This window comes from Pelophylax lessonae (genome assembly GCF_965119305.1).
Source record: "Pelophylax lessonae genome assembly, chromosome: 1".
Taxonomy (NCBI): Eukaryota; Metazoa; Chordata; class Amphibia; order Anura; family Ranidae; genus Pelophylax; species Pelophylax lessonae.
Genome location: NC_138768.1, coordinates 216,168,826 through 216,183,337, shown reverse-complemented (window position 1 = coordinate 216,183,337; position 14,512 = coordinate 216,168,826). Strand labels below are relative to the sequence as shown.

Below are 14,512 nucleotides of genomic sequence, written 5' to 3'. Positions count from 1 at the left end.
TTGGTTTTGCACAGAGCAGACCAGATCTTACTTTTCTTGGGTCCCTTGCCAGCGCTCCTGGCCACTCCCTCCTGATGAGTGCCCCCACAGCAAGCAGCTTGCTATGGGGGCACCCAAGCCGAGCCGCAGCTCCCTGTGTCCAGTCAGACACAGAGCTGCGACTAGGCCCCACCCCGCTCTCTCCTCATTGGCTCACTGAGTTTAACTGACAGCAGTGGGAGCCAATGGCATAGAGTCTCTCCTGCAACATCTCTGGATGGAGATGGGGCTTAGGTAAGTATTAGGGGGGCTGAGGGGTGCTAATGCACACAGAAGGCTTTTTATCTTAATGCATAGAATGCAATAAGATAAAAAACCTTCTCCTTTTACAATCACTTTTATTTTGTTATATATACTGACTGAAGTAAATGTTGATGCCTAATCCTACCTGGAGTTTAACTTTATTTTAAGAATACAATGAAATCATTAAAAAGAAAGGCCATATAGGGGGAGATAAGTGTTCTATTTGTATCCTTTTTGCCCTTTTAATAAAATGGCTCTGGGTTAAAGTAATTCCACCTCTGATTAGTAGATAGCATTAAACTATCCAAACACTATTCTGTCTCTGCTACATATTTATTGTTCTATAACAAAATATGTTTACCAATCATTAGATGTGGTGGCTGCATTACTTTTCTTTTTAGGTCCCCCCCCCCCCTTCTGGCCAGTAACACACCTCCTGTATTAGAGTGCCTCCATTCTCAATGAAGGAGCACAGAGGCAGCTTCGGACAACAGCATTGTCAGTCTGGGGTGAAGGGACTGTTAGATGTACTAGTAGATTTAAATACACTAACAAATTGAATCCAAACTCCAGATACTCCAAATACTTGTAAATATAAGCAGTTACAGAAACTTTTATCCCAAAACGTTTTTCATTTTGGGATAAAGGTTTTACATGAATAAATAAAATCGAATCGTATGCACCCTTGTCAGGGTGCATACAACTGCGTGTTCTTTTGAAAAACAGCAGACTTACTGGCTGGGTCATCAGATTAAAATAAAAGAAAGCCAAAAAATGTAAACTAATACAGCCATCACATCTCATAACTGGTAAACTGGAATAGAATATATAGATACTTTGGGGTTTATTACTGCTTTAACCAGTTGCCGACCAGCCGCTGTAGTTTTACTGCAGCAGGTCGGTTCTATTACGCGATCCGATGTTCCTGTTAGTCGCTTAGTGTAATAGACAGTGGGGGAGCATACACGCTGGCCACCTGCAATCACTCCCCATGGAGACAGAATGGCGGTCTGCCGATGTAAACAAGGCAGACTACCGTTCTATCACAGATGAACACAGGGATCCTGTGTTCCTACTATTTAGTAACACAGTTCTCTATGTTCATCTATTGAGTACATCCTCCACACAGTTAGACAGCAATCCCTAGGAGCACACTTAACCCTGTGATTACCCCTGGTGTTAACCCCTTCCCTGGCATGTCACTGGTCCCCTCAAAAGTGTCAACAGTCCGGCAAAGAAAAAAAAAAAAAAAAAAAATAAAATCGCTGATCGCCACCAGTGCTAGTAAACAATAAATAAATAAATAAAATAAATAAAAAGGACATAAAATCTATTCCCTAGTTTGCAGATGCGATGACTTTCGCGTAAACCAATCAATATACCCTTATAGGGATTTTTTTTACCAAAAATCTGTGGCAGAATACATATTGGCCTGAAAAAAAAACAGATTTTTTTTTTTATTGGATATGTTTTATAGCAGAAAGCAGAAAATATTGTTTTTTTTTCTCCAAATTGTTGCCCTTTTTTTTTTTAACCTCCCTGGCGGTATGATTCTTTCTGATTTTAGGTGCTGAAAGCGGTACCATTATTTTGCATGTAATTCTTAAAAATGAGCAGCCCAAACCAACTATTTACATATGATTTTTTTTTACTGTGCGTTCTTCTTTATAACATCTCGGGTATGATAAAGTTTGAAACACAAAATCATAAATTAGAATATAATAAATAACTATAAATAAGTTAAAGTATGTATGTATATATATATATATATATATATATATATATATATATATATATATATATATATACACACATATATATACATAAAAAGTACAGTAAAGCTGCAGGAAAGGGCACTGGGGGGCAAACTAATGTGAATTTATTTTGCAATGTATCAGTGTGTTTGGTGTGTTTTACTATTTGAATTTGCTGCCGGTTCCACCCGGGCATCATGTCGCAGGAGACGGAAGCCGGGGCACAGAGCATCGGGAGGAAGATCCGCCGCCGCACACCACCGGGATACATCGCTCCGGATCCCGGGGACAAGGTGAGTACCCTCTCTTACAGGATCCAGCGATCTTCCTAGCGGTACCCCGAGTGTGGCTCGGGGTTACCGCTTTTGGCACTGAAATTTAACTCCGAGCCACACTCAGGTTAATAGCGCAAAAAATAAAAACTGCAGAGGTGATCAAACACCACCAAAAGAAAGCTCTATTTGTGAGAAAAAAAGGACATCAATTTTATTTGGGTACACGACCGCGCAATTGTCAGTTAAAGTAACGCAGTGCCGTATCGCAAAAAATGACCTGGTCATTAAGGGGGTAAAACCTTTCCGTTCCTTGAGTGATTAACATAACCTTAATACAATTTAGTTGGGTTACTGTGGCTGGAAAACAGGCAAGGCAGATTTCAAAATGTTGATTTTGATGTTCTTAAAACAGAACTAAATGCACAGAATGCAATAAAAATTGACCTTCAAAAGCACTAAAGTATGAAACTGAATAAAACGATGCATAATAGTGGCAAGTACCTTACCTTTCCAGTAAACCCAAGGATCACAGTATATTATAAGGCCTATAATAAGGCCTATCACCAGCAAAAAGAGGATCAGCAGAGCAGACACAAGTCCTACAATATTACGAGGCTCTGAAAAATAAAGAATGAAAACTCAGTGTACTCAGTGTGAAGCTTGTCATAAACAGACCTTACAAGGTAAGTTAACTCCAGAATGATGCATGTGGTGCTTTCATTAGAATGGGTTATCCTATTTTAGATCAAATTTTGTGTGCTCCGAAGCAGCATGGATCAGCTGAATTTACTGATATGGTAATAATGTATCATGCTGTTATTTGTGGTATTTTACAAATTACAAAGATTAGGACACAAGTTGGAAACTCCAACAAAACTTTTTATTTTTCATTTGGAAAATAGTAGAGAAGGGTTAGGCCCTCTGTCTTTTCTTTTCTGCTGTTTGTGTCCCCACTGGGTCGGTGCACTCAAACTTTCTGTTTTGGTGTCTGTTGTCACCAGGCCAGAAAAAAGTACCTGAAATCCAGGATATGACATTAGTACAGTAAAAAGGACATTTCTTTCACAATGGTGTCACCAGTTCCAGTAAAAACTTTCCCCTCACTCTAGGAGGAATCTCTTTCATATTTTCATGTCTCCAAGAAATGCAGTGAGAGGAAATCTGCTTAATGGGGGGGGGGTCACAGTTAGCAACAAACACATGACAGGGGATCTACCCTCCTCTTCACTCTTTCCAAAGAAAACTGTTTTGCTAATCTAAGAATATTGCTAAATTCAGGCTCGAAATAAAGAGCGTTAGCCACCTAAGTGATTTGCTAACCGGTCGCGGGCCACAATTTAATGAAAAGGTTGAGAATTTCAAATTTTATATTTCGAATCGCATAATGAAGATTTTAACCACTTTACGACCGCCCGCCGCAGATATACTGCGGCAGGCAGCCGCTCCTGGGCAAACCCGACGCAGGCAGCTAGGGAGCGAGCACATGCCACCGCCGGCGCGCTCCCGCTCATCAGCGGGGAAGCCGATTAAACGGGCAGGCGGCTCCAATTGCCGCCTGACACCCGCGATCGCTCCCTGCAGAGAGAGGACGGTCGGCTGTTGTAAACACAGCTGACCATTCTTCCCCCTGGAATGATGACAGAGCCCCTCTGATCCTTCTATATAGGAACACAGGTCTCTGTGATCATTTCACAAGCCACTCCCCCCCACAGTTAGAAACACACCTTGATCACCCACACTGTTAACCCCTTCCCTGCCAGTGTCATTATTACAGTAACAGTGCATATTTTTAGCACAGATTACTGTAGTAATGTCATTGGTCCCCCCAAAAGTGTCAAAAATGTCAGTCAGGGGTCCGATCTGCCTGCCGCAATATCGCAGTCCCGCATAAAATCTCAGATCGCCACCATTACTAGTAAAAAAAACACACAATAGAAATTACATAAATCTTTCCCGTAGTTAGTAGACGCAATAACTTTTGCGCAAACCAATCATAATACACTTATTGCGATTTATTTTTACCAAAAATATGTAGCAGAATACAAATTGGCCTAAAATGTTAAAAAATTTTGATGTTTAAAATTTTTTTTGGGAATGTTATATAGCAGGATGTGAAAAATATATATATATATTTTTTTTTCAGAATTGTTGCTCTTTTTTTGTTTATAGCACAAAAAAAAAAAAAAAAAAAAAAAAAAAAAAAAAAATCGCACAGGTTATCAAATACCACCAAAAGAAAACTCTATTTGTGGGAAAAAAAGTACATCAATTTTATTTAGGTACAGATTTGCATGCCCAGGCAATTATCCGGTAAAGTGCCGAATCGCAAATTATGGCCTGGTCATTAAGGGGGCAAATCCTTAAGTGGTTAAACGACATCATTTTCCATAGAACCAACCAATCCCCGTTGGATGTTTACCCTCTGTTTAAATCACAATCACAAAAAGAAAGAAAAAGGACAGGCAGATCATGTGATTAGGGGCCTAAGGCTGCTTCCACAGAGATGCGCTGCGCTTTACCTGCACCGCGGACACAGCGCAGGGCACCTGCGACTTTCCTGCGGGTTAGCTGCACTGAGCCATCAACTCCTATTATATCTTGCAGGTGTGGTACACTTTCAGAAAGCGCACCAAAACTGCAGGATATAATAGATGTTTATGGCACAGTGCAGCTAACCCGCAGGAAAGCCATAGGTGCATTGCGCTGTACTTGCGGATCAGTGTAAAAGGAGCCTAATAATGTTTTTTTGTACTAATATGCCCACTGCAAAACTAAGCCAGAGATCTAACAGCCAGTTTATAAAACATCACAGTTTGGGTCCTTTCACGCGGGAGGTCCCCGTATGTCCGTTTTTCATCCCATTTTTTTGCGAATGAAAAACGGACATAATGCATGTCAATAGGATTGCGGATGTCAGCGGATGACCATCCACTGACATCCGATTTGCATCCTTTCCGATCTCTGAACCCTATTTTTCTTCCGTTTAAAAAAATGGAACGGACGCAAAAACGGATGTCAGCGGTGTCATCCGCAATCCCATTGACATACATTATCTCCGTTTATCATCCCATCCGTTTGCGTATGATAAACGGAGATAATGTATGTCAATGGGATTGCAGATGACACCGCTGACATCCGTTTTTGTGTCCGTTACTTAGTTACTGACCATGTCTATCCCTTTATGACTACAGTGTCCCCATCTTCTGATGGCCCTTCCAGCAGGATAATGCACCATGTCACAAAGCTCAAATCATCTCCCCACTGGTTTCTTAAACATGACAATGAGTTCACTGTACTCCAATGGCCTCCGCAGTCACCAGATCTCAATCCAATAGAGTACCTTTGGGATGTGGTGGAATGTCAGATTTGCATCATGGATGTGCAGCCGACAAATCTGCAGCAACTACGTGATGCTATTATGTCAATATGAACCAAAATCTCTGAGGAATGTTTCCAAAACCTTGTTGAATCTATGCCATGAAGAATTAAGGCAGTTCTGAAGGCAAAAGGGGCCCCAACCCGGTACTAGCAAGGTGGTCGACGAGTGTGCATTGGCCACCATACTGCACTTCCTGCCTGCATTTATTAGAGAAACATGTAGACAGGAGAGCATTGATCACAAAGAATGAATAGGTCTAACCTACCTTTAACACTATCTGCCCTTATTTAATGAACTCCAAATCTATTATACTTTGACAGAAAGTATATATTTTACTCACTGTTTACTGAAAGCCATACATAAAGGTCTCTTGTGGCAAGCCCGTTTACTGCTTTGCAGATGTAATATCCCTCGTCGCTATCATGAGAGCAGTTCACAATGGTGAGGTAAGAGACGGCACTGTTCTGTATGATCTGGTATTTTTTCCCTGGTCGAAGCTCCACTTCAGGACTGCTCTGGTTACGTAGCCATGTTATTGTAGCAGGGGGGTTAGCACCTACTACAGAGCACGAGAGTGTGACATTTTCTCCTGTCACACAGCTTCTCAGAGGCTGGGACTGTGGTACAGGAGGACCTGAAAGAGAGGGGCAATGTCATCAGCCACCACATGATCTCTCGACAGAACCTAAAAACATTTCTGGTATCAATACAAAAAACTTTCAGCTTTCGAGGAATGCTTTCAGGCAAATTTATCTTCTGCCCCAAAATCATCTGTTTCCTTCCAAACAGCAGTCAATCCATGAAAGTAATAAACAAGATGAAACAACAAATCTGATCTCTAAGCTTCCCAGCTGCGTAGTTGGCCTAACTGTCATCTGCATAGGTGCAGCCATGTTTTATAGTAGATGTGCGGTTCGTTTCATTCTGAATAAATATTCAGACAAATTTTTCATTATTCGTAGTTTCGGATATGTCCAAACACCCAAAGTGCAGTAGAAACAAAGTTTATTCGGAGCAATTTACCAAATGCTCCGAATAACGAAACAAAATTTGTTCAAATTTCAAAAATTCTAATTGAAATTTGAATCAAATTTTACAACGAATTCCAGTCGAATTCGAACTGTAAACATATTTCTGAAATCAAAGACTGAGTACTATTTCGAAATAATGCTGTTCTTGTTATGTTAAGCCAAAGATGATTTAAAGAGTCATTGTAATCATTTGATGAAGATTTTTCTTTTGTTTGGTCACTTTGCCACATTCTAATCGAAAAAAATAAATAAATAAAACAACCAAAGTTTTTATATATATAGTCCCGCGAGCAACCAAGATGTGTAAAAATTAATGCTGCAGGCACTCCACTATCTCATAAGTGTAAGAAAATAATCCCAAATAATGCTGTGCAATAAATATAAATATACGCTATATTTTAACTGTGCAGTAAAGTGCTTGGAATATACGTAATATGTGCTAAATAACAAATGTAGGATCATATATCTATATTACATATAAAATGCTTAAATAACTATATTGTGCAGTGAAGAAGTCCATATAATATAGTGTAGAAAAAGTCCATATAAAAATAATTATAAATATAAAGTGCAGTCACGAACAATCCTTTCTCTAAAAAGTGCCAGTAGTGCTATAGACGTGCCAATGTCAAGCTCAAAAAGAAATACAAAAGGGACGATGTGCTTCAAACAGTGTACCAGTAAAAAGTACATCTAGAACGGTGCACACCCTCGTGGCTGGGTCCTCACCTCAATTTATGCGACCTTGCGATTAAGCATGGTCATAAAAGGCTTAGTGCCTTGCTAGGCTAGGAACAATCTTCCAATCCCCCCAAGTGGGGATCCTCCCTCAGGGATCGCTCTTAGTAGCAAACAGTGATGATATCAAACATAGGGGAAAAGAAACTCAATAGTGCTGTAACCCTTTTTTTTTTTTACATTTATTAGATAAAAGCAATAAATTTACTCACATACTGTTGATGCTGTGAGTGCACCAATCTATCTATAGCAATCTAGTAAACTGTATCGTAGTGGTGTAGTAGAATCACTGGTCAGCCTCTAGCCACCTGCAGCCTGTCGGTGTGTGCAGTGTTCCGTCCGTGCTCCTCCCGTACGCGTGACGACACAGGGACCTTGTGTCTTCCTCAGGGGGATATATATAATATGATTGGACAATAGGCTGTGTATCTTTTATATACTAAATAGCGGGCACCATTTTCTTGTAGCTCGAGGAAGACACGAGGTCCCTGTGTCGTCACGCGTAGGGGAGGGGCACAGATGTAGCACTGCACACACCGACAGGCAGCAGGTGGATGCAGGTGGCTAGAGGCTGACCAGTGATGGATCACCACAAATTTAAGGCTGGGTTCACATATGCCCAGGTGTGGGTTGCAGTCCAGTGCGTTTGTAATTCAGGGCCCTAAATTCGTACCTGAACCGGACACAAAAACGCACAGGACCGTTTCAGGTTTTTTTTTTTTTTGTCATTGGACCAGAAACATGAGTCGGCCACAGAAAGGTGTCTATCTAAGAAGGAAAGCTACAGCCCTCAAGAAGGGATGAGTAAAACTTCAGCTGGACTGCAACACCAACAAGCCTAAATGCCAGAGACAGAAGGCACTGACAACTGTCTTAACAAAAAAAAAAAAAAAGAAAGGGAAGATTAGGGTGGGTTAAAAATGGCGAGTAGAACCCCAGTCTGGCAGCAATGCCAACAGGCCATGCAGAGAAGGCATCTTCCTAAAAATTAAAGCCCCGTACACACGCGTCGTAATTCGGCCAGGAATTTTCGTCCGACGACCGATCTGCGATCTGCCAATTTTCAGCTTGTTAGTATGATGCTTCCGACAACCGACTCCGACTTTTCGGCCGAAAAAAATCTGGTGTGCAGGCTATAAAATTTTTGTCTGCCGTCAAAACACGGCCGATTTTCGTGCAGTCAGTACAGATTTCGACAGGGAAAAATCTAATGAGCAAGTCTGGGCATGCTCAGAGAAGAAAGAAAGCAAACCAACACATGACATCACTTCTGAAGTAGAATTTTGTCGGGCGAGAAAATTCGTGTGCAGTCTAGGCGCATTCCAACCAGCAAAACACCACTCTGGACAAAAGACGGACGATCGGTCGGCCGATAATTGTTGCGTGTGTACTAGGCTTAAGGGTCCTTTCACACAGGCTATTTGCCCCTCGGACTCCGTTTTGCTCAGCGGGGATCGATCCGCCGATCCCCGCTGAGCAGGCGGATGACAGGTCCATCTCCACTTACTTTGAAGAGACGGAGCTGTCAGATCCCCACTCTCCTCTATGGGAGATCGGATGAAAACGGACCGCCTTTCTGTTTTCATCCAATCCTATCTGATCCGATCCTCCAGACAGATGGAAAATAGGGTTTCCATTCCTCTGAATTTCACAGACAGGATCAGATCGGATAGGATAGCAGCGGGTGTCAGTGGACATGTCACCGCTGACATCCGCCGCTCCAAAGAGGTGCATGGAGCATCCGATCAGGTCCACCTGAAAACTGACAGGCAGACCTGATCGGAAAGCCTGTGTATAAGGGGCCTTAGAGTTTCAGTCCTACTGCTATACACTGCTGCTTTTGTCTTTAAGCCTGGCGCCTATTTCTGCGATCTTTTTAAGTACATCCCCACATTTTATTAGTTACAGGGGACAGGGGTCTGAGAAACGTGGGGTGGCAAAGTTGTTTTAATTATCTTTAAAATAATGTTGTGCTGCAAAAAAAAAAAAAAAAAGGGGCATCTTACAAACATGGTCAGTGACAAGTGATTGATGCACTCTGTTCACCCAAATTTGAAAGAAAAAAAAAACCCTTATCACTACAAAATAAAAACAAAGACTCCCCAAAAAAAACACAACCACTAAACTACCATCCCCCAAAAAGAAACCCGCACCTACTGGAAATGTTGGTGTGCCATTTTCATACCTTCGCTTGTACTGTTCTCAATCTCTTTAAAAAGCACTACATTTTTTTTTTTTTTGAACAAAACTTTTGCTGCAAAAAAGGTAGCCCACAAATGGACAGAGCCAGCAACAAGTGACCTCAAGTCAGACATTACTTTTATTATCTGATCAAGAGCTTGCAATCAATCTCTTGCTGCCACACCTTATTGGCTACTCTGAGGTTGCTAAGCAGGGAGGTTCTAGGACAATATCCCCCCTGGACAATATCCCCCCTGGACAATATTCCCCCGGACAATATCCCCCTAGACAATATCCCCCCTCTAACCCTAACCCTATGTCCCTGGGGATATTGCCCAGGGGATGTTGTCCCGGGGGGATATTATCCAGGGGGATGTTGTCCCGGGGAGATTATGTCCAGGGGGATGTTTTCTGGGGGGATATTGTTCGGGGGATATTGTCCAGGGGGATATTGTCCAGGGGGATATTGTCCTGATACCAAGCAGGGATGGGCTTAGGCATGTTTGAATCCTAGTCCCATCCCACTTGAGCAATCGCACCAGGAAGCCGTCACTGCACACCACCAATCATAGGCAGTGTGGCATTCCCCAGCCCGCAGCTGCACACACGCTGCCTATGATTGATGGTGTGCAGTGACGGCTTCCTGGTGGGATTGCTCTACACGCCTGAGCCCATCCCTATTGGTGACCAGGGTGAGAGGATGTTCAGGGCATCGTGGGACAGCACCAAAATTCTAAGGCCAGGTTCATATATGTGCAAATTCAATGCGGTGACGAAATGTGAGTGTGACCGGCTCTTAACCACTTTACCACGGGAGGATTTTGCTGTCTTACATCTGGGCCACTTTTTGCAATTTCAGCACTGTGCGACTTTAACGGACAATTGCGCGGTCGTGCCACGCCGTACCCAAAACGAAATTTACGTTCTTTTTTTCCCACAAATAGAGCTTTCTTTTGGTGGTATTTGATCACCTGTGCGATTTTTACTTTTTGCGCTATAAACAAAAAAAAGAGCGTAAATTTTGAAAAAATAATATTTTTCACATTTTTTTATATGAAATTCCCCCAAAAAAAATGTAAAAATCAAATTTTTTTAAAATTTTTGGCCAATTTGTTTTCTGATACATATGTTTGGTAAAAAAAAATCACAATAAACGTATTTTGATTGGTTTGCGCAAAAGTTATTGCGTTTACTAACTAAGGGAAAGATTTTTGTCATTTTTGGTGTTTTTTTTTTTTAACGAGTAATGGCGGCGATCTGCGATTTTTTTTGCGGGACTGCGACATTGCGGCGGACAGATCGGACCCTTGACTGACATTTTTGACACTTTTGGGGGTACCAGTGACATTGCTGCAGTAATCAGTGCTATATATATGCACTGTTACTGTAAAAATGACACTGGCAGGGAAGGGGTTAACTTTATTGGGGAAGGAGGGGTTAAGTGTGCCCCTAGGGGCGTGTTTCTAACTGTGAGAGGGAGGGGTTAATGTATGCCTGGTGCTTACTGACGTGTGTGGGGGGAGGGGACTATGTGACACAAGGACAGATCGAGGGTTCAGCTATGCTGAACCCTGCAATCTGACCCTGCCTGTCACTTAGGAGACAGGTAATCACAAGCGGGCGGATCTCCACACTCGATTCCCCGAAGATCGGGGAAGAGCAGCGGCGATCACCGCCGCTCCTCCCCTGGCCCGACTCCCGCTGTGACTGAATACAGCGGGAGCGAGCCTCGAGAAAGGGAAATGTCTGGTGACGTAGTACTACGTCGCCAGACGTTATCGAGCCACTTTGCCGCAGTAGTGCTCTAGTGAGCAGTCGGCAAGTGGTTAATAAAGCTGGTTTACACATATCTGGGTCAGTTTCCAAAAGGGTCCTGTGTAGTTTTGGGTCCTGTTCAGGTGCAAATTCAGGCAAAAATTAGGACCTAAATCGCACCTAAACTGGTGAACAGAAATGCACAAGACCCCAGGTTGGAAACTGCAGCTGCACATATGTGAACCCGGCCTCAAAGTCAAATTTGGGAAAGTCAGATTAGATTTGTGTTTGACCAGAATTAAAATCTGAACCTGGCCATTCATGGTTCAGCCAGCAAGTTGATTGAAAAAACTGACCTTAATCCCCTATCCACACATTCTATTTGGAAGCCTCCCTACTGTGTCATTGTATTCTGACACCGGGAAGGTACCCCCACTTTCAGAATACACAGATCAGCACTGAAGCCTATTGCCTACGATAGGGCGGTTGAACAGAAGTCAATAGGCAGATCAACTTCTATCCAACCACAGTGGCCACAGATGGATGGAAATTCGGCCGGTCCCTGCAGATACAGAGAGCATTAACATGTAAATGTTTATAGGAATGATCATATATATGTGCTGGCCCTACCTGATGGGGAGGAAAATAGATTAGATTAATGTAATTGCGTTTGATTTTTTTGCTATAGCTTTTTCCCATTTCAGACCAGTGTCTGCAGTCCTTTCCTCTCCTCTTCATAGGCACTAACCTTGTTCATAAGAATGATAGCTTTAAACGCCAGATCGTACATGCTCATGCACCTGCGGATGGGGCGGCTTCAGAGTCGGGTGACTTTGAAGCCACGCCAGTGTGAACCCAGGCTAAAGGTGACCATACACTATATAATCAGATCGTACAATCTTCTTTGGATCTACCATCTATTTTACACATACTTTACACTATGGCATAGTTTTGATAAATGTAAAGGATATTACACTAAGACTGTACAATCAGGGCCAGCTTAACACTATATCCTCCAAAAGTCAGACCAGTTATTCAACATTCCTTCATTCCTCCAGCAACACAAGTGTTTCACTGCTCTCAATAGGCCCCTACTGCCAGTATTTGCATTTGCATAACCTTTGCAAAAGCCATTTCCAAAAAAACACAACATATTTTTATGAGCCAATTACAGTTCTGGTACCTTCTCTTAGAGCATATCAATGGACAAAATGTAAAATCATATATTATTTCCTCATTGTGTTTCAAATATTTCCAGCCTACTATTCTGAACCATTTTGAAGATCAAAAAAACGAATTTGTGAAGATCCCCACACATTTACTTCCTTGAATTTTGTGACGTATTCGCTATGCCCTGTGAGTAGGCACTGCTGTGTCACACATTTCACAAAGCCTGCCTTATGAACTACAGAGGTGCTGAGAGTGGGAGTTTCAGGAGGTGGAGTCAGTCCAGGAATCACTGCTTGCAGACAGCAAGGGTCTTTGGGATATGTAGTCATTAGAAGCTGAAAGCAAACAGCAGAGGAGAAGCTGCAAAGCATGCAGGGAATCCAGGAAGTTGTGGAAAGAGATGACAAGCAGAGACAGCACTCATAACATGAAAGGTACATTTTCAAGTAAGCTGATATAAAATTGTACAATATAACTATTGTTTTTCATTGTATCAGCATTGTAATAACAAAGCAGTCTATGCTTTGACCAAAGATTTCCATTAATGCAAATACAGTGAATCCCGAAAGCATTCAAAGTGCTTTACTTTTTCCGCATTTTGTTATGTTACAGCCTTATTCCAAAACAGATTAAATTCATTACTCTCTTGAAAATTCTACAAACAATACCCCATAATGACAACGTGAAAGTCGTTTGTTTAAAATCTTTGCAAATGTATTGAAAATAAAAAACAAAAAAATTCACATATACATATATAAGTATTCACAGTCTTTGCTCAATAGTTTGTTGAAGCGCCTTTAGTACCAATTACAGCCTTAAGTCTTTTTGAGTATGATGCTACAAGCTTAGCACACCTATTTTTGGGCAGTTTCTCTCATTAATCTTTGCAGGAACTCTCAAGCTCCATCAGGTTGGATGGGGAGCGTTGGTGCAGAGCCAATATCAGATCTCTTCAGAGATGTTCAATCAGGTTCAAGTATGGGCTCTGGTTGGGCAACACAAGGACATTCACAGAGTTGTCCCGTAGCCACTCCTTTGTTATCCTGGCTATGTGCTTAGGATCGTTGTCCTGTTGGAAGATGAACCTAAGCCCCAGTCTGAGGTCCAGAGCACTCTGGAGCAGGTTTTCATCAAGGACGTCTCTGTACATTGCTGCATTCATTTTTCTCTCGATCCTGACTAGTCCCACAGTTCCTGCCGCTGAAAAACATCCCCACATCATGATGCCCCAACCACCATGCTTCACTGTAGGGATGGTATTGGCCAGGTGATGAGCAGTGCCTGGTTTCCTTCAGAAATAAAGCTTGCCATTCAGGCCAGAGAGTTCAATCTTTGTTTCAACAGACCAGAGGATTTTGTTTCTCATGGTCTGAGAGTCCTTTAGGTGCCTTTTGGCAAACTCCAGGTGGGCTGTCATGTGCCTTTTACTGAGGAGTAGCTTCTGTCTGGCCACTCTACCATTCAGGCCTGATTGGATGAGTGCTGCAAAGATGGTTGTTCTTCTGGAAGGTTCTCCTCTCTCCAAAGGGAAATGCTGGAGCTCTGTCAGAGTGACCATCGGATTCTTAGTCACCTCCCTGACTAAGGTCGTTCTCCCCCGATCGCTTAATTTGGCAAGGCGGCCCGCTCTAGGAAGAGTCCTGGTGGTTCCAAACTTCTTCCATTTAGGTATGATGGAGGCAACTGTGCTCATTGGGACCTTTAATGCTGCAGACATTTTTCTGTACCATTCCCCAGATCTGTGCCTCGATACAATCCTGTCTCGGAGGGCTACAGGCAATTCCTTGTTCTTCATGGCTGGGTTTGGGCTCTGACGTGCATTGTTAACTGTGGGACCTTATATAGACAAGTGTGTGCCTTTCCAAATCATTTCCAATCAACTGAATTTACCACATGTGGACATGTGGAATCAAGTTGTAGAAACATCTCAAGGATGATCAGATGAAA

General features: G+C 42.4%; 1 protein-coding gene across 1 annotated transcript in view; it reads right to left on the bottom strand.

Annotated features, from left to right (window-relative positions):
• The window catches only part of VSIG10 (V-set and immunoglobulin domain containing 10), a 56,941-nt gene that overhangs the window by 10,112 nt on the left and 32,317 nt on the right, over nucleotides 1-14,512 (bottom strand). The window contains exons 5-6 of the mRNA XM_082255523.1: nucleotides 6,031-6,324; nucleotides 2,818-2,928 (exon numbers count right to left, since the gene is read on the bottom strand). Coding sequence (XP_082111649.1) covers nucleotides 2,818-2,928; nucleotides 6,031-6,324 — 405 coding nt within the window. The remainder of the gene's footprint in view (nucleotides 1-2,817; nucleotides 2,929-6,030; nucleotides 6,325-14,512) is intronic.